The 27052-nt window shown below is 39.5% G+C and overlaps 1 protein-coding gene across 4 annotated transcripts in view; it reads left to right on the top strand.

The window, feature by feature from the left end:
* The window catches only part of LPXB (lipid-A-disaccharide synthase B), a 169376-nt gene that overhangs the window by 70355 nt on the left and 71969 nt on the right, over nt 1–27052 (top strand). For all 4 annotated transcript variants that reach the window (XM_089386270.1, XM_089386273.1, XM_089386271.1 and 1 more), the window contains exon 6: nt 11318–11556. In XM_089386270.1, the coding sequence (XP_089242396.1) occupies nt 11318–11556 (239 nt within the window). The remainder of the gene's footprint in view (nt 1–11317; nt 11557–27052) is intronic.

Here is a 27052-nt window from a genome sequence, read left to right on the forward strand (position 1 = left end):
CATGTAGACATCTTCTTGAAGATCACCATTTAGGAAAGCACTCTTTACATCCATCTGATGAACTTTCCAATTGAACTGAGCTGCTAGGGCAAGGACAAGCCTTATGGTACTCATCTTGACTGTATGAGCAAAAGTCTCTTCATAGTCTATGCCTTCCTTCTGTGAGAACCCTCGAGCCACAAGACGAGCTTTATACTTGTCTATGGTTCCATCAGCTTTGTATTTCACTTTATACACCCATTTGCAGCCTATGGGCTTTTTCCCTGCAGGAAGATCAGAAAGTGTCCATGTGTGATTCTTTTGAAGACTCTGGAATTCGGTTTCCATAGCCTGTTCCCACTCAGATGTACCCTTAGCCTCGGAATAGGTTTGAGGCTCAAAAATACTATGAAGGTTAGCCATAAGAGCAAAATTGACTGTAGACTGTTGTTTGTTCTTATGTCTAGAAGTTCTACCTTCAAGAAGCTCATCATCCCGGAGATCACCAATGGTTTTAGCCCACCATTTAGGCCGAGGAGTAGAGGAACCAATATCAGGAGGAGGTGGAGAAGACTCAAGAGCAATAGGGACAACAAGAGGAGGGTTATTTTCTGGAGGAAGCTCAGATAGAGTATTATCAAATACTGATGTTACATCATCCCTCCCATCAGGTGGACCGACTGGAAGAAGAACACTGTGAGGCTGATTCCCAGAACACTGCTCAGAAGAAGAAGACTGAAAGAATCCTTTGTCTTCATCAAATACTACATCCCGACTGAAGCTAAGACGATCGATGGCTATATCTATCAACCTATAGGCCTTGTGATGATCACTGTAACCTGTTATCATGAGTTTCTGGCTTTTGGAATCCAACTTAGAGCGCTTAGCAGGTGGAATCCAAACATATGCAACTGAGCCAAATACTTTGAGGTGACTGATCTTAGGTTTCCGGCCAGACCAAACCTCTTCAGGAGTCTTCCCTTTAACAGCCTGAGTAGGTGATCGGTTAAGAAGATAAACAACAATAAATACTGCTTCAGCCCAGAATTTGTTTGGAACACTCTTGTGTTGTAACATGGAACAAGCCATTTCAACAACCGTTCGGTTGCGACGCTCGACAACACTGTTCTGCTGAGGAGTGTAGGGTGTGGTTAACTGACGTTTGATGCCATGAATATCACAGAAGTTGGCAAAAGCTGAAGAACAAAATTCCCCCCCATTGTCGGTCCTAAAGGTCATGATGTTACAGCCAGACTCTTTTTCAACTAAGGTTTTAAACTTCTGAAAGGTACTAAGTGCATCAAATTTATTTTTTAGAAAATACACCCACATCTTTCTACTGAAATCATCTACAATAAGTAAAAAATATTTGCAAGCAGTGATAGAAGTTGTATTCATAGGACCACAAATATCAGCATGAAGTAACTGGAGTACCTTAGATGTGCGCCAAGATTCTCCATCCTTGAATGAAGACCGATGTTGCTTTCCCGCTTGACAGGCGCTGCATACCCCCAACTGCTGAGTCTGAATATCAGGTAATCCTGACACAAGTCCCTCCCGAGAGAGCTGAGAGAGATACTGCATATTTAGATGCCCATATCGCTGATGCCATAGAGTGCTGATGGGAGAGACACGTGCTACTAGGGCCACTTCTGGAGAGTCACCGGTGTCAAGTAGCCTGTAGAGACCATGGTCCTCTAGGCCAACAACAACTGTTAGACTAGTTTCCCTATCAATAATGGAGCACTTGTGTGCACTGAACACTACATCAAGCTGAGGAGAATTCCTCATAATCTGGCTGACAGACAGCAGATTAATTTCTATACCAGGGACATAGTATACATTCAGAAAGAAGAGTGTGCGCCCACCAGACTGGATTTGAACTGTACCTTTGCCAACTACTGTGTACTTTTCACCTCCGCCAAATACCACGGAATCACTGAAAGGTGAGAAATCAATAAACCAGTCACGCCTGTGAGAGAAATGGCGTGATGCACCAGAATCAATGTACCAGGCAGAGGAAGGAACATGATCTGAAGGCCTTTTAGCCATAAAGGCGTAAAAGGCAGAATCTGTCTGCTCTGAATGTTCTGCAACATTTGCTGTTTGATGGGGCCCTCCCTGTTTCTTCTGTTCAGAAGCAATCCTCTGTCGGCAATCTTTCTTCATGTGACCGAACCTGTGACAGTAATTACACTGCACACTTTTCTTCCTAACAGGATCAAAAGGCTGAGAAGAGCCTTTCTGCTGAAAGAACTGAGAGGACTGATATTTTGCAGCAAATGCATTTTCCGAGGATACTGATGAAGCACCACTACCAAACTGCTGTTTCCACTGATCCTGCTGCAGGAGTTTGGTGCATAACTCTGGAAACTTCAGATCAACATTTGTGGTGGTAATGTTGAGTGTTTCTATGAAGTGTTCATAAGATTTCGGTAGACTTTTCAGAGTAATGACTACCATATCTTCTTCCTCCATGGTCCGACCAATGGCTTCGAGCTGATCTCGAATGTCTTTAATCCTGTTAAGATGTTCCTGTAATGACATATGTTCATCCATCATGATGGAGAACAACTGATTCTTGAGAAAGAAGGCTCTGCTTTTGTCGAATGTCTCGTGCAATTCTTTAAGATGTTCCCAAATTTCAGCAGCAATTTTGCCGGAAGGAATCTGCGGCAACTGATCATCGGTTACAAAAAGTTTGAGAAGCATAACAGCCTCTCGATTTCTATCATCAAACTTATCTTGATCGGTACTAGCTGTACCAGGACGGAGCTCTTTGGCCAAAACAAGCTGGTCAAGACGCCTATATTCAAAAATTGTCAACATTCTTTGTTTCCAGATATTATAGTTTGTGCCATTAAAACGCTGACTGCCTTCCAACATCAGATTGGTTAACGAAGCCATCTGTACGTTTCCCAAAACACAGAAAATATAAAAAAAATCCTGCACGGATTTCAATGCGGATGCAGGTTGATCCGGACAAAATTTGACAGATAAATATGAAGACAGGAAATTTCTGGAACGGTAAAACTCTGTTTGATAATAAAAAATTAACGCATCTCCCTTTTCTGCTTGTAGTAATCACCGACAGATTACGTAGAAAATCAAGCCCCCAAAATAATATAGGCTTTGAGTTCTGTGCATAAAATACCCTTGATTTTCTCTCTGCTGTACAATTTAACGTATTCCTTTGAAAAAATTAATGGCTGTAAAACACAAAGAACGGTTGCTTACTTGCGTGCCCTATGCGGAAGACGTCAATATAGAAGGCCGCCAATATAGGAAGCCGTTGCAGTCGAAGCCCAATCAAACGCTGTTATTGCTGACAAGTTCTCAGCCCGCAAATGAACGCAGGCAAATGACGCCCGCGCCTTGTCTCTCAGGATACGTCGAGGGCCAAATTGATGCTTTCCTGGGAGAATTGAGTTTGAACAACGGAGAATTTATCGTGCGCTTCGACTTCACTTCTTGTGCAACGAACGGAGCGCCTGAATCTTGCACTCAGCAAGTCCGTCAGTCAGTTACAAATTCCGACAGATAGGGATTATGGTTCATAATATGCAATGCCTCCGGTCTCGGTCTCGGTTTCGGTCTCTGTCTCTTTACCCTTGGCCAAGAAATTCTTTCGCAGATAGAAACCGCCGGATTTGGATTCGAGAAATACAGTGATCAGAGGCCTTGAGGCGTGGAAGAATTCGGGAATTCGGAGGGATTCTGGAGACCTGAGGCAGCGAAGGACTTTAATAAAAGGTATTTAAGCATAAGCGGCAAAGATGTGACGAAGAGTCGCCCGGAACATCTGTTCCTCGTCCACAATCAATACGATTCGATCATATCTATACCAACTTGAGAGTCGCCATCGGGCTTTCGGAGCATGGATTTAACATAGCTTGCATTTAACGCGATCGCACACCGTTGCAGCGCAGGGTGGAGAAGGCGTGAGTTTTGAAATGCGTTCGTGCGGCTATCTCCTTGATTGATATAGCAGGGACTGCTAATTGAGTCCAAATATGATTATGGTTCGAACAACGTTAACCAAATGCAGACCCTGAGAGCAGTTTCGAATTGAAATACTGAATTTTTCAAACTATGAAAAATTATTTCGAAAAAAAATTCCTGTGCTCTGATACCATAAAACAGTGCGAACAACGCATATGGGTTTCCAAATGAATGAATTAATTATGAGCAAGCTGAAGCTCAATAATAATACAGAGATATTTACAATAATAAAAACATCAAGTTTCTATGTAGAATATGGAAACAATCAGTTTTATCTAAGAAACTGCTTAAACGAATAAAAATAGCAACAACTAAAAGAATGAGTATTAAATACTAAATAGGAATATTCTAATAGCATCTAGCATATACAATCAAAGGTAAATGAAGTTCTTAACTCAACATACATCATAAATTGAATCAATAACCAGTTATAAACCATGTGAGTGATCAAGGAATCTCACAAATAATATTAGAATAGACATGATTAGGAAAGAACAATTTCTTTTTATTGAATTAAAAGGAGAACAAACTTACAACCTGATTGCCTTGATGTCACAAGCCTCTTCCCATGATCTCCAACCTTCTCCTTGGATGAAAAGCCTTCTAGCCCTATTTTTGCAGCATAAGCCTACCTTTAGTGGTCCTCCCCAACCCTCTGGCCTATGTTTGATTTATAGGCCAAGAGGAGGAGGTTTGGGATCCTCTTCCTAAGGGATGAGATCCACAAATGGTGGGATAGGGGATCCACAAAGAGAGGGAATTAGCTCCATGATGAGAGGGATCAGGCTTGAGTAAGCATCAACTCGAAGCTGTTAGTTGGGAAAGATTCGACTAACAAAGCTTCTAGACTTTACTTTTTATTTTTTACTTGTGTTGAGTCATGTGCGCAAGCCATAGTGTAAGACAAAGCACACTTTTGCGCTGACTTTAATGGTCAAGTCTGCGTATGCGCAAAAACTGGCTAGGGAACTGCATAGGCAATCAAAAATAGGTTTTTGGGCATTGTAATCCAGATTTCATTGTCTTTGGATTGTTTAGGTTCTAGCCTTGCAGTGGGATAATTTGGAACACCTTGATAGATAGCGAAAGATCCAAACTGATGGTCATTTAAGTAATGCGAGAAAATGACGTGTAACACATAGCCCAAAGGACTAGACACTAGTCCAAGAAGTTTGGTGATCAAGTCCTCTTTTTTCCGTCTTTTCCGCTCAAATTTTTAGGCCTTTTTCCCTGGGACGGCTAGCTAGGGCAGTGTTGCAGGAAGCGCCCCCCCCCGCTCCGAAGCTCGGAAGCGCGCCCCGTACGGAAGCGCCGTACGAAGCGCGATTCCTAAAAAAAATTGCGCTTCCTGGTTTTTCCGAAGCGCCAGCTCCGAAGCGCGCTTCGTACGGCGCTTCGGGCCGCCGAAGCGCCACGCTTCGGAGCAGGAAGCGTGCGCTTCACGCACGCTTCGGCGGAAAGGGGCGTGCCCAAGAGAAAAACAATTTTTTTTTTTTAATTTTTTTTTAAAGTTAAGTTAACTAAAGCTTAAGGGAGTGGGTTAGGGTGAGGTTAGGGTGAGTTTAAGGTGAGGAATGAAAAGAATAAAGCCCCCATTCCTAGGTTCCATGGTTCAACACCAACAGCAGGGGGTTCTTCTTCATCAGTTTCAGTGCCACGACTTACACAGGCACCATCTTCTTCATTGCCACCACGTGGAGGCCCGCCACCACGTTCTATTCGTGGTGGAAGGAGGAGAGATTAGTAGATATATTCACAATCTACTACTTTTTGTCATAGATTACTCATTAGACTTGTAGACTTGTGAATTTGAATTTTGAACCTTTTTGGCTTGGCGGTGACCAAGTGACATATTTTGTAAACATTATTATTTGAATTTTGGACATGACAAATGTTGACAGTTGCTCACTTGCTAGATAAATCATAATATGCTCTATGTTTTGTGTTTTATAATATGCTTAAATGTTTTATGTTTTATAATATGCTTAAAAATTTGATGTATAAGGAATTTAGACTTCTGTGATCCATAACATTGTTTAGTAATCTTCGGCAAAATCACATAATCAATCTTTTGTCGACGCGTTTCGAACCAACCAGTGTGGTTCATCGTCAGGACAAGTTGAAGAACCAATCTGGCTAAGCTTGTTTAAATAGAGTGTGCAGAGACTCCAACGGCTATAATGCCAACGGCTAATTTTGACCAAAGGTCTTATTCAAACCACTAATTATATTATTAATAATCTTAGAAACCGCTAGAACATATAATTTATTAATTAATATTAGCTTATATACTAAGAGAGTTCCTTTGTTAATTTTGAGTATGAATAATATAATATTTATATAATCCATTCTTAAAAATAATGGTATGTATAATCGTTCATATTTAATTAAATAATATCATTCCAATGTTATTAAGTATTAAATTATTATTACAATAAGAATTTTGTTACATTCGGTAAGTTTTGTATTGATTTAATAATAAAAAGGTAAACTTCAATATATTATTTTAATTAATTATATCAAAATGGCCCATTCGAAAATAAAAATAATAATTAAAACATCTATATAATTTATAAATCTAATATTATTAATTTAGGATTCTTATTAAATCCTTATTATTTAGTTACATTAGGTAAATACATAATTAAAGTATATGTTTATTAATAATAGAATATAGGTAAATAGTGTATTAAATTAATATTAATTGTTTAAAGTTAAGGTCCAAAGGTAAACCCTAAAATATATTATTTTAATTAATTATATCAAAATGGCCCATTCGAAAATAAATTAGTAATTTATGTTTATTAAATAATCTATATAATTTATAATTCCAATATTTTTAATTTTGCATTCTTGTTAAATCTTTATTATTTAGTTACATTAGGTAAATACCATAATAGAATCTCCAAAAAATATAACTAACTCAAACTCACTCACTATTATAAGTATATCATATAATTATATCAAATTATTATTTCTTATTTATTATTTGACATACAGGTCATTTTTCAAAAACTATATCATTTCTTATAATATATATTAATAATCTATATTCATTAAATAAGTAATATTAATTCACTAAAAAGATATTAAGAATAACTATGACATTAGGTAAATAGATTATTATTAATAAGGTTTAAAAAAGGGTTTAATAGTCAAATAAATAAGAAATTAGATAAAGGGAAATTCTAAAGGAATGGAAGAAATAAATAAAATTGCATAAAAATGGAGAAAAAATCTAATCTAAAGGAAATATACCCCTTAGAATCATAAACGGGATAAGGATAATACTTAGCCCGAAATTGCTAAATAACTAATTAGTAACCCATACACTCCATAATAATAGGATTAATCCGCCAAAAACACACCTTAAGGAGAGGGAAGACAGAGACCCTAAAACCTAACAAAAGGGGAATGAGGAGGCTAGGAAGACAAGGTTGGGACCCAGCAACTGCTGATCTTCCAGCCATCATCCCTATTAAGATTGTTCGGCCTTTTCTCAATCTCCAGGGCCTCTCTAAATTTGCGATGGTGAAACTGCGCTACTTTGGCAATGACTTGAGCCTCTTCTATACATACATGATGCATCGTCTTCCCCGCATGCTCAGCCAGAGCTGAGGACTTGGTCCTACCATGCCTTAAGTCTGCCGAATGCTCGCTAATCCATTGATTGATAGAGCGACCAGTCTCACCAATATAAGGGGTCCCACAGGAACAGGGAATGACATAGACGCCCTTCATGTCCTTAGGGTCAATAGGGTCTTTCACAGACCTGAGGGAGCCACAGATAGTGATGAGAGGCCTAAAAGTGGCGGGCACATCGTACTTCCTCAGAATCCTTGCAATCCTGTCCGTGGTCCCTTGGATGTAAGGGAGGTTCACACCCGAGATATGATCTTTAGGAACCCTATGGGTTGAAGGCTCCTTCCTGGCCCTCAGGAAGGCTTTTTGACCAAGGTGCCTATTGTAACCATTCTTCTCAAAGACATCAAGGAGATGGGCCTTCTCCGCTTCCAGGTTCTCCTCATCCGAAATTCTAACAGCACGGGTGGCAAGCGTGCTAAGAACCCCTAACTTCTGAGCTGGGAAATGATGCGAAGACGCATGCAAGTATTGCTCAGTATGCGTCTTCTTTCTAAACACCTGATGAGAAAAGGAACCATCCGCCTTCTTAGAGATGAGAACATCCAAGAACGGAAGACAACCATTAACTTCTTTTTCCATCGTGAATTTAATGGCGGCGGATTGGTTATTGAGGTGATTGAAGAAACGATCCAGCTCGTCAGGACCATGAGACCAGACAACACCAGTATCATCAACAAATCTTTTCCAAAGCTTTGGTAAGAGACGAGAGGAGGCCAAAGCCTTAGACTCAAACTCTTCCATGAAGAGATTGGCGACGACCGGGGACAGGGGGGAGCCCATGGCAACCCCACAAGTCTGCTCATAGAATTCTCCCTCGAAGCTGAAAAAGGTGGAGGTAAGGCAAAGCTCAACTAACTTAGCCGTATCAGGGTCAGTTAGCTTATTAATTACCATCATGGCCTCATTGATAGGAATGCAGGTATAAAGAGAGACCACGTCGAATATACTAAATTAATAATATTAGATTTATAAATTATATAGATGTTTTAATTATTATTTTTATTTTCGAATGGGCCATTTTGATATAATTAATTAAAATAATATATTGAAGTTTACCTTTTTATTATTAAATCAATACAAAACTTACCGAATGTAACAAAATTTCTTATTGTAATAATAATTTAATACTTAATAACATTGGAATGATATTATTTAATTAAATATGAACGATTATACATACCATTATTTTTAAGAATGGATTATATAAATATTATATTATTCATACTCAAAATTAACAAAGGAACTCTCTTAGTATATAAGCTAATATTAATTAATAAATTATATGTTCTAGCGGTTTCTAAGATTATTAATAATATAATTAGTGGTTTGACTAAGACCTTTGGTCAAAATTAGCCGTTGGAGTCTCTGCACACTCTATTTAAACAAGCTTAGCCAGATTGGTTCTTCAACTTGTCCTGACGATGAACCACACTGGTTGGTTCGAAACGCGTCGACAAAAGATTGATTATGTGATTTTGCCGAAGATTAATAAACAATTTGATGTATGTTTGTAATAGCTAGAATATAGATGATTGTTGTACATACTAGTAACTACAATGGAATCATGGATGCCATATCTATCTTGATTTATGCAAAAATATGCATGTTTTCATGTCTTCTACAATTAATTTGGTATTTGGGATGTTTGTTTTGAGTATAAATGCAAAAAAATATAAAAAATATATATATATATATAGCAGACGCTTCCGCGGACGCTTCGCTTCCTAGATTTTTGGAAAATGACGCTTCCGCGCTTCCGCTTCCGCTTCGCTTCCGCTTCGCTCCCGCTTCGTGCAACATTGAGCTAGGGTGTCAAGCGAAATCTATTAGAGAGAGAATTTTTAGATTTCATGAGGATGAGACTCTTATTTGAGGTCTCACCTAGGGGATCTCCAAGTTTGGTAGATTTCTCATGGTTATTCGTCCATAAATTCTTGAGCCCTAAGTGTGCCCTAGAAGAGAAACCTAGCTTGTATTCCTTGGTTTGAGGGCTTCCTTGAGGGTTATATGAGCATAGTGAGTACCTTTGAAGGATCTCTTCCCACGACCATTCATAAAACCCTAGGTCTCATGCAAGCTATTCGTAGGTCTCTTGAAGGAAGCAAAGTGCCTCCTGGAAGTGCCTAAACATCATATAGACCTTTCTTAAGAGATCTCGTATCATCATTTGAGGGTCTTGACCTTAGGAATACATATTGCCATTGCATATCTCAAACCCTAGGTCTTGATCTTCCCACCCCAAGGTCTTTCTTGGAGAGCATGTTAGCTTCTTTGAAGCATTGAGCCTTTATTGTGTCTCTCCTTGAAAGGGATTTGTGAAATCACTTCATACCTAGTTATTGACATATCTATTTCAAGTGATTGGTTTCCCACTGGTGCTCCTCCCATCAGTGAAATTCCATGAAGAGTAGGGACATTGACTGAGGTGATAGTGGGTGTTTGTCCCATTGTTGTCACTAGGTCTAGTAGTTGTCCCATACGTTTCCCTCCTAAGGCCCTACTAGATTGTGTGGTAACATGGCATTCACCAAGCAAGTAACATTCAACATGTGGCCAGCACATAGAATGTCAAAAAGCTATATGAATTATCTCCAATGCCCTAAGAAAGAATGCCATGCAAGTACCTGAGGTCAATCAATCATTAAGTCATCTCCAATGTGCAAATCCATCACTGACCATTCAAAGGATAATCATACACCATGTACCTCAAATCTCATGAATCAGACTCAAATGTGGTGTAAACATTTTCAGAGTAACCTCAAAAGCTAACTCCCCATTGATTTGTGGCATGCTCTAAATCACCTCCTCTTAAAGTAACTGATCCAGGTCCAGAAGAGAGAGGGTGAGTGATGAAATCATGTTAGCTCATCTTTGCATGCCTAAAGTATAGTGCATGCCCTACTCCTTTAGGTGTTGTCTTATTAGAAATATTAAGTAAATGCATGCTAACAAAGCCTCCTTAGTGTTCCCTGGTGGTTTTCACTCTGCTCTTGAAGAGTTTCTACTCTAAACTGCTTGCTCCCTTTAGCTTGCTTGTGTCACCAGATCTCTACATTCTTGATTTTCAAATGGACAATTTGGAATATTATGGTATGCAAATTGTATCCTCTATTTGGGAAGAGATATTTAGAATTCATTTTATTCTGCATCAGTAACTCATTTTTTTCCCGCACTTCAGAATATTCATGCCACCTTATGTTATTTACACTGCTTGTTTCTTATTCTCTTATTTCTGTATTACTCTATTTGGGAAGAGATATTTAGAATTCATTTTATTCTGCATCAGTAACTCATTTTTTTTCCCGCACTTCAGAATATTCATGCCACCTTATGTTATTTACACTGCTTGTTTCTTATTCTCTTATTTCTGTATTAGTGTATAGTGAAAGAAGCTCTAAGTAAGAATGAATCCATGTATTAGAATTTAGGACCCTTTTGTTTATTATTCTAATCATTGCTACCTACACATGCATTGTGAACCAATTGGTGCATTCAATTTGCAGATATATTTTCTAGTGCAAGCATTTTCATATATTAAGGCATCCTCAGAATTGAAATAGATTTTAGCATTATTGTACAGTTGCAGGCACACAGCTTGCCTTTAAAATTTTTGCAGAGTACTATGTTTTAAGATGTTCTTTGGTTACGACTCACAGGGCTGACACATCTTATGACAATGTGTGTGATACAGGCACACCTATTATCACCTTGCTTCCTGGGAGCAGACTGCAAGAGGTTGATCGCATGCTGCCTATTTTTAGCTGCACTCTGGAGCTACTAAAAGACACTTTTCATGACTTAAGTGCAGTTATTCCAGTTGCACCCAACCAGAAGGTTGTGAATTGTGTCAGAAACATCGTTGGAAGATGGAGTAATCCTGTTGTGTTGATACCTGGGGAATCTCTTGAAGCAACTTACAGTGCATTTGATGTAAGTACACTAGAATCCTAGATTGCCATTTTGATTGTTTCTTGTATTAGACAAGGAGAATTTTTTGCCTGCTACAGGTACATAGCCAATCTATGAATCTGTCCATTAATCTATTTGGTTAATTCTATAAATTTATCCCACAAACGAAATCGTATCCTATTGCAAAATGAGAGAGTTTGATAAAGGATATTTATAGCATTTTCAAACATTTACATTGTTGCAGTTTTGCCCTTTCTGTCGCCTTTCCTCGTGCTTCAAAACCAAAAGATGTCTTTTGAGCAATGCATCTGTCACATATCGGGCATTGATGCTACTTTGGGAGCTTCCTTTAGGATGAGGGCGCTTATGTGGGAATTACCAGTGTTGAAAATATCGGCATCGGCAAAATATCAGCGAGGGTCTAGAAAATATCTTATCGGCAATATCGGCGAAAATATTGGCAAAATATTGGCAAATATCGGCAAGCATAAAAAATGCATAATATATTCATTTTTTTTTCTTCAGATTTTTAAACATATAAAGCAATAACAACATGAAATAAACACATTGGCACATAAATATGAAGAAAGCACTGATATATATGATGTCAAATAGAAATGATACATCAAAGGCGATACCAAATCCTGTTGATCCCTGATAATTGTCCATTCAAGGACTCAAATGTGGAGAACCAATACAAAATAACATCACATATATAAAAGTATCTCATCATTAGGAGTTATATGTAGCATAACAAATAAGATGGGTGGTTTGCCAGGCCCGCCCCTAGTAGTAGAAGGCCCTGACCCTGCCTCTGCACCTAATGTCAAATAATGAGTGTTAGGTATGGAGCTGTGCTTTCCTATATCTATAGCAGATGGTGTTGATGCTGATGCTCCCACAGTGTCCTCCTCCTCCTCCTCCTCCTGCTCCTCCTTTGAGTGCTGCTCCTCCTCTTGCTGCTCCTGTTCTAATGGATCATCTGGCTCTAACCATGAAGGTGACTCCTCCAAGATGGGCTCCTCAGACTCCACCCTCCACTGAGACAATACATCAATATTGTCGAAGGAAATGGCATCTGGTTCCATTGGTGCTTCTATTTGCCTCACTCGAAGTCGGATGTTATAATGCACATACACTAAATCATTGAGGTGTGCGAACTCCAACCTGTAAGAGTGTAAAAAAAACTAATGAGTCTTGACTCTTGACTCTTGACACTTGAAAGTCATAAATTAAAAATTAAAAATTACAATAAGTGTAATTGCTCAACTGAAGGCTGGAGCTCAAAGTTATACTTGTTGCGCTTTTTTGCGTGTATTTTTCCAAATACACTTCAATTGCGCTCACACCCTGAAGAGCTACATGTTTGACTCAAGATTCTTATGGCCAATTTCTGCAAATTTGGTGCCCTTGCACCATAGCTTTGCCACCAAATATCTACAACAAAATAAAGAAATAAAAAATTCAAAAACTTAAAAGTTAAAACATAATTAAACTTTCAAATAAAAGTTACATAATTGAATTTGAAAAAAATAGAATTATAAGTAAGGAAATGACTTGTCACTTACCTGGCATGAAAAGGGTTCTTTCCCTAATAGCATCATCAAAGCCAAATAGGCCAACACAATCTCGATAATACTGTATCTTGCGATTGATTTTGCTACGAAGCTCAGGATCAGGTACCATCCTATGAATACAAGAATGGAGCCCTTCCATCACCTCACCATCAAAATCAAAGCTGCATTTGTATTAAACTGCGGGGTTGAGGAAGATTGCTGCTGCATGAATGGGTCGCTGAAGCATCCCTATCCACTGACTATCAATCACATCCCATAACATGATATGCCTATCAAGGCCAGCAGAACCCTTGTCTGCATAATGAGAGTGAATGGCCTCCTTGGCCCCATCCATGGCCTTATACAAATAAGCCATTGCAGGGTTCTCCCCATCTACCAATTTGAGAACCTTTAATATAGGTTCACTAATTGAGCATGCTTCTTCTACTCCACGCCAAAACGTCTTAGAGTACACCATTTTTACAATGGATTTCCCGTCCTGTCTCCTACTGTATTTATAATTACGCCAGTCATCAGACACAAACATTTGCTTCAACTCGAACTAACATCGAAGCAAAGACTGAAGAGTAATAAAGTTTGTGGCAAAACATGTGATCGCAGGACGCCACAACTCCTTGTTTCTAGTGAACTTCCTCATGAGGCTAAGAACAAAAGCATGGTTATAAATAAACTTGGGGACGCTCCTAGCCATATCAACCACCTCCTTGATGAAGGAGAGTTTCCCCATATCCTCAAGCAACAAATCGAGACAATGTGCTGCACACGGAGTCCAGAACAATGTGTGATGCCTCTCCATAAGCATCTTGCCGGCAGACACATAATTAGTTGCATTGTCTGTTATGACTTGCACCACATTTTGCACACCAATCTCTCGAATGAACCCATCTAACAACTCTCATATCGTTGCTGCATCTTTGATATGTTCTGATGCATCCACCGATTTAATAAACATGGTACTTTTAGGACAATGTACCAAGAAATTTAGAAGGGTCCTACCCTTCCTATCTGTCCAACCATCAGACATCACTGTGCATCCAGTAACTTCCCATGTTTTTTCAACTCCGCCAATCTAGAGTTGATGTCTTGCTTTTCTGCTTGAAGAATTGGCCCCCGCAACTCCTCATATGTAGCACTTTTGTACCCTGGGGCCACAACAGCAATAACATCACACATTGCTACCAAAATGGATTGGTTTTGGTGATGCTGAGAGGTAAGTCGCTCCAGAAAAGACACCTCCCCATGACTCTATCTGCTTCTTGCTTATCCTTTTTTTTAACAAGCGATTTTATGCCAGGTTGTGATCCATGTCCTGTTCATGGAACAAAAAATGATGACCTCGCACTAGCAGTAGCAGGTGATGATGTGCCAGCTGTGGAGCCCCTCCCACTACCCTCAACATCAAAATTAGGAGAAGATATCCTGAAAGATCTACCTGCACGTTCAACCTTGTTTCTTTTTGTCTCTTCCTTCTTTCTGTCTTTTTCATCAATTGCCTCAAGAGCTTTTTGTATAAGCTCCGGACTAGAAACTGTACAAATCCCAACATCATGTCTAGTGAGTCTAGCCAGATGGTATTTCAGTTGTGTAACCCCTCCTGTCATCCTGGTCCCACACAATTTGCATGTAAGATATGCCCGATTTGTCCCACCATCAGGGTCCCCATACTCCCAAAATGGGTCCAAGGCTTTTGGCATATTTGAATTTTGTAGTGAGCTAACTCAAACCTAGGGCATCAAAAAAAAAATAGAATTAATAAGTAATAACCACATCATTTTACAAAATATTTTTTTTGCTACATTATTTGCAATGTGAATTCAATGAAAAACCATAAATGACAATAAGAGGGTGTATTTGAAAGTTAAAAAAAAAATGGAGTTTGCTCTCCAAATATGGAGAAAACCCTTGCATTTGCTCATGGGCATGAAAATCATAGCAAATGGAAAAAAAAACAAGCAAAATGATTGTAGGCAAATAGGCAAGCAAGAATAATCCTAAAACTATCAAAAAATTCATTAACACAGGGGTTTATTTGAACATACTTGTTAATGGAAGAAATGAAATCGTTTCATTGTTCTTCAAGCTTAGATCAACAAAATCTTCGTTGTTGGTGGCGATAATAGCTATTTAACACTCAAACCCTCCTTAGCAGCAAGCACATAGCTCTCCCCTTCCTTCTCCAGCAATCAGAAATGAAAATGATTGAAAAAAAAACAAAATTTCACTTTTATAGCCGCAGCGGCATTTTTCTCTGTCTCCCGACGATATTTTAGCTTGTCGTGTGATATTTCCTCGAGATATCGCCGATATTTCGGAAATATCACGATATTTTTGGGGAGACAAAATATCGTGATATTTCTGCGGCGATATCTCTTCTCCCCTAAAATATCGCGATATTTCCAAATATCAACGATATTATATACACTAGGAATTACATCTTGATATATATTACGAATGAATTGCCCAAAATAGTTATAGCTGTTATATTTGGTTAAATTCTCCACTCAGAACAAATCCACTCTCAAGTTTGGCTTATTCATGAGAAGTATCAACCGAAGTCCCAAGATCTAGTTGAACATAGTCTTCTTGATATATTGATTTTCACCACCATGATTTTGTGTACTAATGAATGTATAATTCTCAAGTTTACTCTGGGACTTTAAGCTACTTATTGGATATTGCACTTGAGCACTACTCATCCCTTCTATTACTACTTTAGGATTGCTGCACTTAACCGAGATGCCTGAGGTTTAAGTATCTTTTCCAAGCAACTCCTAATGTTCATGGGTGTTGTATTGGGCTGATCATTGTGTTGTTATAGTATAGATAGATAATATAATTTTAATATTGTCCAATGGTTGACCATAATAAGTAGATTGATGGGACTAATACTGCGCAATGATTGACCACAATAAGTAGGTTAACGAGACTAAAACGGTACATCTAGTGTAAGTTCAAAGTGGGAGTGTTAAAGCAACTCCTAGTAAAAGCCAAAAAGATGGGGATCAAAGTATATTAACTAAAAAGAACTATAAAAGAAGGTACTAGTCCATGATAAATGATAAGAGATGAAACTAGGTTCAATACAGAAGACAGGATGTCAAGGCATGTTGGAGTTAGTTGTTGATGACAAGTGACAAGATTGAAAAGCAAGGTCCTTGTTGCTGCAAAATATAGCAGGCCCGATCACCTCAACAACCTTCCTTCTGCTTTTTAGTGGGATTTAAACCATGAGGGAGGATTCCCTAAATCACATATGACTCATGAGGATATTGTAACACTAGGACTCAATGTGATAAATTTTTGAAGGTATAAAGGTGGATAGAGATCTTGGCAAGGCCAAAGATGACCTAGGTTTTAAATGCTAAGGTTCAAGCACTCTAAATTTAGACCACTGGATGGGTTGCTATAAGTTAGGGTTTGAATAAGACCATTAAATGTCATATAGCAGCCTAAGAGAAGACCTGAAGATGATCTTCAACAAGAATGGAGCAAGGACTTAAAATAGAGACTAGGGTTTTAATAGGGTAGACCTTTATAAGGCTATTAGATATGCATAAACAACAAGATAAAAGGGTGACATCAACCCTTCTAGGGTATGCTAGGCTATCCCCTATGCTAGATTTTGCTTGTATTTGATTTATGTACACTAACCCTAAATTATAAGCCGCCCTCATGCAATAAAACAATAATATTTATGCATAAATCATACCTAAACCCTAGTGGTTTCCCTAGACGTCTAGGACAGGAAAACAAGAAGGATTTTTATTAAGTTTTAAGATGATCCACACACTCTTGGATCAATGCCTTATCCTGCGAGGGTTAATGGAGTCTTTATGACACAAATTCTCAAGGAATGATTTTGAAGGAGTAAGGGGGGATGCCTTAGGGTATCCGCTTCTAGAATCCTAGCTATTACTCTTGTGAGGGGAGAAATTAAGCATAAGGTCTGCACCTATAGAGTTTCCTTATGGGCCTGGAAGAGGACAATTTCACATGCAATTATGAAGCAAAATCTTAGCAATTATAAAACATTTAGTCATGGAACAAGTGAAACACTACTTCAGACATTCAAGTATTCAAACTATCAATAATAGATAATAAACTTACAATAATCCTCCACGAAAACCCTTTTTTCAATCCTATAAGAATGTCTCCAAGCAAAATTCACATCCTTTAGCAAGTCACATAAATAAATCTCGCATTTTGCCAAATGTAGCGAAAAAGAGCTAAGTAACACTCTCTTAGAGAGGAGTAGAATTACATATGTGATGATGATAAAGAATGAGTGGAGGAGTCTAGTTATATGAGACTTAACTCCCTCATTATTTACAATAATACAACTAAAGAAGCCCTATTGGCAAGTTTTCTTTAAGTGTTCCGCAAGGAGGTTACAAGCCAACCTCATAGCTCTAGAACATAACAAAAGTGTCATAAAATCCCACGTGTGGGAAAAAGTGCTTCTAAAGCATGATGTCATCCTCCCAATGAGCTCAATAAGCCACCAAAATGTGTGATAAGGGTTAATGAGTGTTCAGTAGTCCAAGATGCATCTCAAGTATCATTTGCAAGCCTCCAAAGTCACTCCATCTCAACACATCATGTCCATGGTGCTTTATGTCACCCTCAAAGGAGAAAGAGAGGTGACGTGGCACTCTATAACTCAAGTGTTGGGCCTCCAAGGTGATGTACAAGCCCCCCTCATCATCTGAAGGATGACCATCATCATCTAGGGTTTGGAACAAGTGATGCACATCAAATAGTTTCAAGGCCAGCTTGGGGCACCCTGGGTCCAGTGGGCACATCATTAATATCTCCAACAACAAGCCCCATGGGCACAATGTTTCAGCATCTGGGGGTCCTTTGGGATGTGAAGCATCATGTGGGGTCATCAAATAACCCAACTCTTAGCTTTGGATAGGCAATGCTGCATCATCAAGGTCAATCTCTGTCTCTGCAATGGATGGTATGATCTCTGCTGCTTTGCTGAGAAGTTGGGGAAATCACCTCAAGATGTCGTCTATTGCCGTGATGAGAACCACCTGACAAAACCCTCTCAAAATCAAGTGCAAATCGACAATCATTAGGTAACAAAAACCATGGATGCATCATAGTGAACAATACTTAATGCTAGGGGCCCAATAACACACCATACAAATATCACCTTCAAATATCTAACTAGACCAAGTTCCATATAAGTATTCCCTCCATATTTATTGATGGCTAAATGGATAACCCTATTAGGTGTTATCAACCCCCAAAGGGAAGTGAAATGTTTCAGACTAACTGTTAAAATTGGCAACTAGGGCCAAATTCGACCTTGGGACAACTCATATGATGGAGATGATTATTGCATTGGATTCCTCTTTTTGAGAGGTCCAAGTTTGATATAAAGATCATCTCATTCGGACAAGCATAAGTGAAATTTTGAATTTATTCACTCACATGTGCAAATTGTTCAGGTCGGCCTCAACGTATTGTAGGCTTAAGAAGCCCAATATACGTGTCCTTTCACCCTAAACGGATTGTATAAATAGGAGTGACCTCTCACCTCATTTGGACATCACTCACTCATAAATTCTTCTCTCTCCTAATTAGATTGGTTCGTATAGCTTGGGGATCATCTCTCTTTCTCTCTCTGACATGTGTGGATGAAGGAGGAGTTTCTAGGACAGATTACATGCTGAAAATTTCAGACTCCAGACCAGCATTGACCAACGTTGACAGAAGGGTTCTTGACTTTGTTTGACAACATTTTGAGGGTCAAAATTCCGATTTTGGGAGGCTGCATTGACTGGCACTAAAATCGAGATTTTATGGGCATGTTGACTTGCGTTGACTTCAGGGTGACTTCTGTTTGATCGCAGAAAATTACAACATATTTTATCTCTCCTTTGACCGAGTTTGACTGAGCTGTTTGGGCTACATTTGACCTCCTATTCAGGTCGAGTTTGACCAAAGTGGAGAAGGGTTGTTGTTGTTTTGACCAGTGTTGACTTTCTTATTAGGGCTGAAGTTTGATTGCAGTTGACTACAAAATTTGATAGGGCTAATTTGACTATGTATTGGGCAAGTGAATTTGATTATTGTACTCTCTTTCTGCTAAACTATTGAATAATAATAAGAAGATTTGATCGAAGGGTTTTCCCCACATTGGGGTTTTTCCCTAGCATCCGCCAAATCTGGTGTCCTCTTGTCTTGGCTTGTCTTCTGCATATGTTTTTTATGTTCTATCTGCATTCACTGTCAATGTGATTAATGGTTAATGTGATTGCTACTGGAAATAATTTGATTTTGTCATTGCGCTGCTAAAGGAACATTGAAGTAAATTGTGCTAAGCATAGAACATACCATTGTTATCTAAAATTAACATGGTATCAGAGCTCAGGTGAAGACAAAGCCCAAGAAAGAGTGAGAAAAAACAATCACTAAGGGAAGTTGTTGGACAAGAACTTGGAACTAGTCTCAATGACGACTACATATTACTTCAAATCCGAGGACAAGCTTAAGGACAAATCCAACTATCATGCATGGAAGATGTCTTTGGATTTGACTTTGGAAGAAAATGATGCTATGGACTATGTCAAAGGAAGAGTGGTGGAGCCTCCTTCAAGTGCACCCACTGCTGCAAAAACAAAGTACAAGAAAGGTGAGGTCAAAGCTAAGAAAATTATTGTTGATTCTATTCACAAGCCTTTGGTTGCCTATATTTCTGATTTGGAAACATCTAAGGAGATGTATGACAAGCTAGTTGGGATGTTCAAACTAAATAATGCAAATCAAGTTCTCTTTCTCAAGAACAAGTTGAAAGACATCAAGATGGATAGAGAAGAATCCATTCAATCCTTCTTCATGAGGATTATCGAAATCAAGAATGATCTCCTATTTATTGGAGAAGTTGTTGGTGACAAGGAGCTCACTCTTATAGCACTTGGAGGGCTTACAGGAGAATGGGATGTGTTTAACACTACCATCCTTAACAACGGCAGGATTCCAGGATTTGATGAATTATTGGCTAGATGCACTCAAGAAGAAATAAGACGATGGAAAGAGACACACCCTCAATTGGAAACAATCCTACCGCTTTCTTCGCTCATGCTAAAATGAAGAACAATGCTGGTCCAAGAAGACAAGGTCAAGGGTTCAAGCCAGGATTCAAAGAAGGAAGAAAAGGAAGATGCTTCAATTGCAACAGGTTTGGCCACTTTGCTAGAGAGTGTCCTCACAAGAAGGATACTCCAAGGGATGATGACAACAATAACTATGACAATTACAAAGAAAATGGCAATCAAAGGAACAACAGATTCAACAACAAAGGAAAGAGGAATGCTCCCACTGCTCGATATGGAAATGGTCGTCCTCCCAAGAAGTCGAGAAACTCCAAGTATGAAGAAACTAATGTTGTAGAAAAGCAAAAATAATTTTATCTTATTTCTGCCCTCACCACCGCCTCTCCTCCGGATACATTAGATCATTGGTTGATTGATAGTGGTGCCTCACGACACTTCACTGGGTACAAGGAGGCCCTCTCAAACTTGGTTGAAAAGAAGACAAATATGGAGATTATATTTGGGGACAATGCCACTTATCCCGTGAAAGGACTCTCACTCTTCACTTAAATCAAGGTCAAACCCTACATCTACAAGAAGTGTTGTATGTACATGATATGAAAAAGAACCTGGTCTTTATTTCTGTGATGGAGGATAAAGGTTTCAAGGTGACATTCATTGATGGGAAGGTTCATGTTTGGCAAAGGAACCTGAAAGATGCATTTACACTTGGATTTAAGGTTGAAGGTCTCTATCAGGTTGGAGGAAGTCCATTGGGAGCAATGAATTACGATACTTTTCTTCAACCTGAATTATGGCACCGAAGATTTGCTCACCTTCATTACAAAGCCATACCTGATGTAAGGAAGATGGTCACATGTATGCTCGAATTCAACTTAGATCATGAAGGAGTTTGTCAAGTTTGTGTCGCTGGAAAACATACAAGGGGACCATTCCCCTCAAGTGAAATTCAAAGTATCAATATTCTTCAATTGATCCATTTTGATCTATTAGGTATGTTGCACGTAATATCTTTGGGATGATATTTGTACTATGCAATTTTTGTGGATGACTTCTCTTGCAAAACATGGATCTATTTCTTAAAGAAGAAAGACGAAGTGTTCAAATGGTTCCACTCTTTCAAAGCCTTGGTCGAGAATCAAACAGGGAAGAAGATCAAAATATCGAGGACTGATAATGGAACCGAATATGAGTCAAATGAATTCAATGACTATTGTAGAGAAGCTGGCATTAAGAGGGAGATCATTACTGCATATACTTCTGAGCAAAATGGTGTTGCCGAAAGGAAGAATCGAACTATCATAGAAGTCACTCGTGCCATGCTTCATGACCAAGGCCTACCGAAGTTCTTATGGGGAGAACTTGCCAAAACCGCTCTGTATGTTCAAAATAGATGCCCGCATCAAGCATTGGACTTCAAGACACCTGAAGAAGTTTTCACTGGTAAGAAACTTGATGTTTCTCATTTTAGAATTTTTGGTTGTCTCGTATATTTTCATGTGTTGAAAGAGAAAGGAAACAAGGTAGATGCATTTAGGAAGAAAGGAACATTTGTGGGCTACAGTGAAACTTCGAAGGCATATAGAATCTATGTGTTTGGTCAAAGAGAAGTGGAAATAAGTTATGATGTCACTTTCGATGAAGATTCTGCCGTTAGGAAAATCTGGGATCTTCCTATCCCTAGGAAGGACAATGATGATGATGCATGAAAGCAAGATGAATCTTCGACTGATGATCCGATGCTCGATGTTGAAGGTCCGATGGATCCTATTGATCGACCTCCTAGTGAGCCCTCTACTTCAAGAAAAAGACCTTTGTAGCTCAAAGATACTCTTGAAGATGCTGAGAGACATATTGCACCAAGGGGAACATTTCGTGAAAGCAAGAAGCCGAACAGGTACCAAGGGTACTTAGCTGCCATGAGTACCATTGTACAATCTGAGCCATGTACATTCGAAGAAGCCGTGAAGCACCAAGTTTGGAAGGATGCGATGAATGAGGAATATGAGTCGATCATGAAGAATGATGTTTGGGATGTCGTTCCTAGACCTAAGAAAAATTTAGTGGTCACTTCAAAATGGCTTTACAAAATCAAACATGGACCTGATGGAAGTGCTGAAAAGTTTAAATCCATATTCGTTGCTCGAGGCTTCTCTCAAAAGGAAGGAGTGGACTATGATGGGATATTTGCACTGGTTGCCTAATATACCACTATCTGTTCGATCATAGCCCTTGCTTCCTCGCAAGGATGTAGCCTACACAAGGATGGAGCCTACACCAAATGGATGTCAAAATTGCTTTCTTGCATGGCTTGCTTAAGGAGGAAGTCTATTTAGAACAACCAGAGGGGTTCGAAGTTCAAGATCATAAGACACATGTATGTAGGTTGAAGAAAGCCCTCCATGGATTGAAGCAAGCCCCCAGGGCTTGGTATGAGAGGATAGATAGCTATCTTATGAAGTTGGGTTTTACAAGGAGTGAAGCTGACCCAAACCTATACTTCAAGGTTGAAAAGGACAGGCCTCTCATTTTGGTCCTTTATGTGGATGATCTCTTTCTGATAGGTGATGACCCTCTCATTCATCAATGCAAGAGGGAGTTGGCTTCCAAATTCGAGATGAAGGACCTAGGACTGATGCACTATTTCCTAGGGTTGGAGGTTTGGCAAAAGCCAGGTGAGATTTTCCTTTCTCAAGGAAAATACATTGTGAAGTTGCTTGAGAGATGTGGGATGGTGGATTGCAAGTCCGTGTCTACTTCGATGGAACTCAACTTCAAGAAGCTATGTGGAAGTGTTGTTGGGCCCGGATTAGCGAACCCTTCCAAGTATCGTCAACTTGTGGGGGCCCTGATGTTTTTGGTACTCTTTTCTTGACATATGCTTCGTTGTGAACACGTTGAGTCAATTGATGGTTGAGCCTCATCACATTCATTGGATTGCTGCTAAGAATCTCTTGAGATATCTTCGGAGCACAATCCACTATGGATTGAGATACATTGCTGGGAATTTGAGTCTACATGGATATACAGATGCTAACTGGGTTGGCAGTGTGGTGGATCGTAAGAGCAAGTTTGGGTGTTGCTTCTCTTTGGGGCCTGCTTCAATATCTTGTATGAGCAGGAAGCATAAATCTGTTGCTTTAAGCACTGCTGAGGCTGAATACATTGCTGCAAGTATGGCCTGTTGTGAAGCTGTTTGGTTGAGGAAGCTCTTCAACTAGCTATTTGAGCACATGATGGATACCACCGTGATCTTCTGCGACAACTAGAGTGGGATTTGCCTTTCAGAGAATCCCGTGTTCCACGAACGCTCCAAGCACATTGATATTAGGTACCACTTTATCCGCGATATTGTACAACGGGGAGCAATAAGGCTCCCACACATCAGGATAAATGAGCAGATCGCAAATATTCTCACAAAGGCCTTGGGGAAGGTCAAATTCTTAACCTTTTGAGAGATACTTGGAGTCTTAGAAAGACCCTCCTATGAGGGTCCTGCATGAGTTGGACACTGAGCTCTGGGAGCTCTTGGGGGCTTGGGATACTTCTTGGAGCTATGCGCGACCATAGGGTGAGTGGTTCACCTTCTCCTAGTGGTGCGCTATGTACAGGGTGAGTGGTTCACCTTCCCCTGTGATACCCCATGATGATTGACATGTGTGTAGGGTGAGTGGTTCATCTTCCCCTGCGATTGCGGACACATGTATGTAGGGTGAGTGGTTCACCTTCCCCTATGATTAACATATGCATAGGGTGAGTGGTTCACCTTCTCCTGTCGATGCCCCAACACACATCCTACCCATGGAGTTCGAGACTCATGGGAAGTTCCTCTCATTTGGCCAATGAGTTGAGAAAAGTGGTTTAGGGACCATAGCACTATAATGGACGCATCGTGTACTGCCGTCCTATGACTAGGATGCATGGTGTTCAACAACTTGATCTGGGATCAAGGACTGACTTGTGTCAATGGAGAGTGGTAAGGTCTTGTGACTCACTCTCTATCACTTCTTTTTCATTATTACTTCATGGTTCAGCAGAGTAGAGCAGAACAGAGTAGAGCAAAGCAGAGTAGTGATGACAGAGATGGTACATGATGACAAGATGGCATGATGATGACTGATGGATTCGCAGGTGGAATTCTCCCTAGTTGAGAGGGAGTGTTCAAATTGGAAACTAGGGCCTAATTCCACCTTGGGACAACTCATATGATGGAGATGATTATTGCATTGGATTACTCTTTTCGAGAGGTCCAGTTTTGATATAAAGATCATCTCATTTGGACAAGCATAAGTGAACACTTTTGAATTTATTCACTCACATTTGCAAATTGTTTAGGTCGGCCTCAGCCTAATGTAGGCTCAAGAAACCCAATAGATGTGTCCTTTCATCCTCAACGAATTGTATAAATAGGAGTGACCTCTCACCTCATTTGGACATCACTCACTCATCAATTCTTCTCTCTCCTAATCAGATTGGTTCGTACAGCTTGGGGATCATCTCTCTCTCTCACACGTGTGGATGAAGGACAAGTTTCTGGGACAGATTGCAGGTCGAAAATTTTAGACTTCAAACCAACGTTGACCAGCGTTGACTGAAGGGTTCTTGACTCTGTTTGATTGCATTTTGAGGGTCAAAAATTCTGATTTTGGGAGGCCACATTGATTGGCACTAAAAACGAGATTTTCTGGGCATGTTGACCTGCTTTGACTTCAGGTTGATTTTTGTTTGACCGCAAAAAAGACAACAGATCCTATCTCTCCTTTGACCAAGTTTGACCGAGTTGTTTTAACTTTTGTGCTACATTTGGCCTCATGTTCAGGCCGATTTTGACCAAGGAAGACCGAGCTGCATTGGAGAAGGGTTGCTGTTGTTTTGACCAACGTTGACTTTTTGGTTAAGGCTGAATTTTGACTGCAGTTGGCTGTAGAATTTGACAGGGCTAATTTGACTATGTATTGGGCAAGTGAATTTGATTTTTGTACTCCCTTTCTCTGTTGAACTACTGAATAATAATAATAAGAAGATTTGATCAAAGGGTTTTCCCCACATTGAGGTTTTTCTCTGGCATCGACCAAATTTGGTGTCCTCTTGTCTTGGCTTGTCTTCTGCATATGTTTTTTATGTTCTATCTGCATTTATTGTCAATGTGATTAATGATTAATGTGGTTGCTACTGGAAATAATTTGAAATTGTCATTGGGCTGCTAAAGGAACATTGAAGTAAATTGTGCTAAGCATAAAACATAGCATTGTTATCTAAAATTAACACTTACCCATCAGTCCATAGGTGCATGTGAAGATGGTGGTAATGGAGTGGGCATGATTTCAAGGCAAGGAGCCATAGCTAGGTGACCAACTAATGGTGGTCCAACATCCTGAGTGTATAGATGTCAGGAGAGTACAATCATGGAGGCATGAGTTACCCCTTTCCTCGACCTACTTTTTCTTCTGCTCTAGTGCGCCTTTTACTTTTTTATGGTAGTGCTTTGATTTGGGTGCTCAACTTAGGAGCCCAAGCTCACTTTTAGAGATTTATGATTTATTACCCCTTGATGATGAAGCAAGTTATCGCTCATCAAGGTTGGGACAATACAAGGGTTTCTTTTTATAGATAGAGTATCATGTGCTTTAAGAAGTGGGGATGGTTAATGAAAGGGGTAGAGCTCATGCTAGGCTTTGGCCCACACGTTAACTTTTGTCCCATTCATCTTTTACATTTAATCTTTTTCTTTCATTGTGGCTTTCTTTTTCTTTTACCTGTCTTTTAGCTGCATCAACCTCCAGGGCAAAGTTTCTCTGCCCAAACTCAAGGATAAGGAAGAGAAGGTGGCAATCCTTGTGACCAATGACCACTAGCCTGAAGAATGGAGATGGAATAATGGGAAGAATGCAAAGTGATAAGTATGGTGTATCATGGGCAGGTTACTTCAATCAAATCCTCCCTAATAGTGTCCTTCCTATAACCCTAAGGCCTTAGAGGAGGTCCCATTAGATTAGAGTCAAAGACTAACGTCCCAAGTGAAGTGATGGAACAAGAATATAGTGAAGATCCCTCGATCATCTGGATCACCCCTTGATTCATATTAGTATGTCCGAAAACATGAAGTAAAAGCACATGATTACAAAATGATTAATGTACTTATTGATGGATGGCCCACCTTCCTTCGAGAAGGAATGCTAGATGGGAGAAAGAAATCTGACTAGAGCAGTAGGTGGAGGATCTATGCCATTATGTCGAGTGTTGATCAACAAGGTTATTGGCTGATTGGTTGTCGAAAGGGGAGAAAACTTTCTTCTATTGGTTACCCACTTTTGGTGGGTAGCATCTAGTTCCAAGTCGAGGACGTGCTCACTGTAGAGCGCATGATCTATGTGCTCGAACAAGTTCATGAAAATTCCAACAATCCCCAGGGCTTTGTAGACTCGTTTTCTGTACACTGAAAACAACTTGCTGATAGCGACTTAGTAGGGTGTTGATCATCACTCTTGTGGTATAGGACAAAAATGAAATCAAAATAAAATGTTAGCTAAAAATAATGCATCCAACTACCATGCAAGCACATCAAGATGAACAATATCAAAAGTAGGATGCACACACATCAATGCAGAGCACACAAATGCAATGCAAATATGATAATATCTAATTGTTAATGCATCAGGTTGCACTAAACAAGGTGAGGCACTTGCCTTCTACCGGGGATGACAAGGGCTTGTTGATTTTCTAGTGCAATCAAGACTAGTACAATTTTTCAAATTCATAAATACTTCCAATGATACAATTTGACTTCTTTAGCACTTTCTAATCATTAGGTAGTTATACATGAAAAATTTCAACCATTAACTTCTTCAATAGAGCCATAGAGATCACAGAAAA

This window comes from Pinus tabuliformis, chromosome Q (assembly GCF_031772625.1).
Source record: "Pinus tabuliformis cultivar Carrire ecotype Pingquan chromosome Q, CPIR1, whole genome shotgun sequence".
NCBI classification, from domain to species: Eukaryota; Viridiplantae; Streptophyta; class Pinopsida; order Pinales; family Pinaceae; genus Pinus; species Pinus tabuliformis.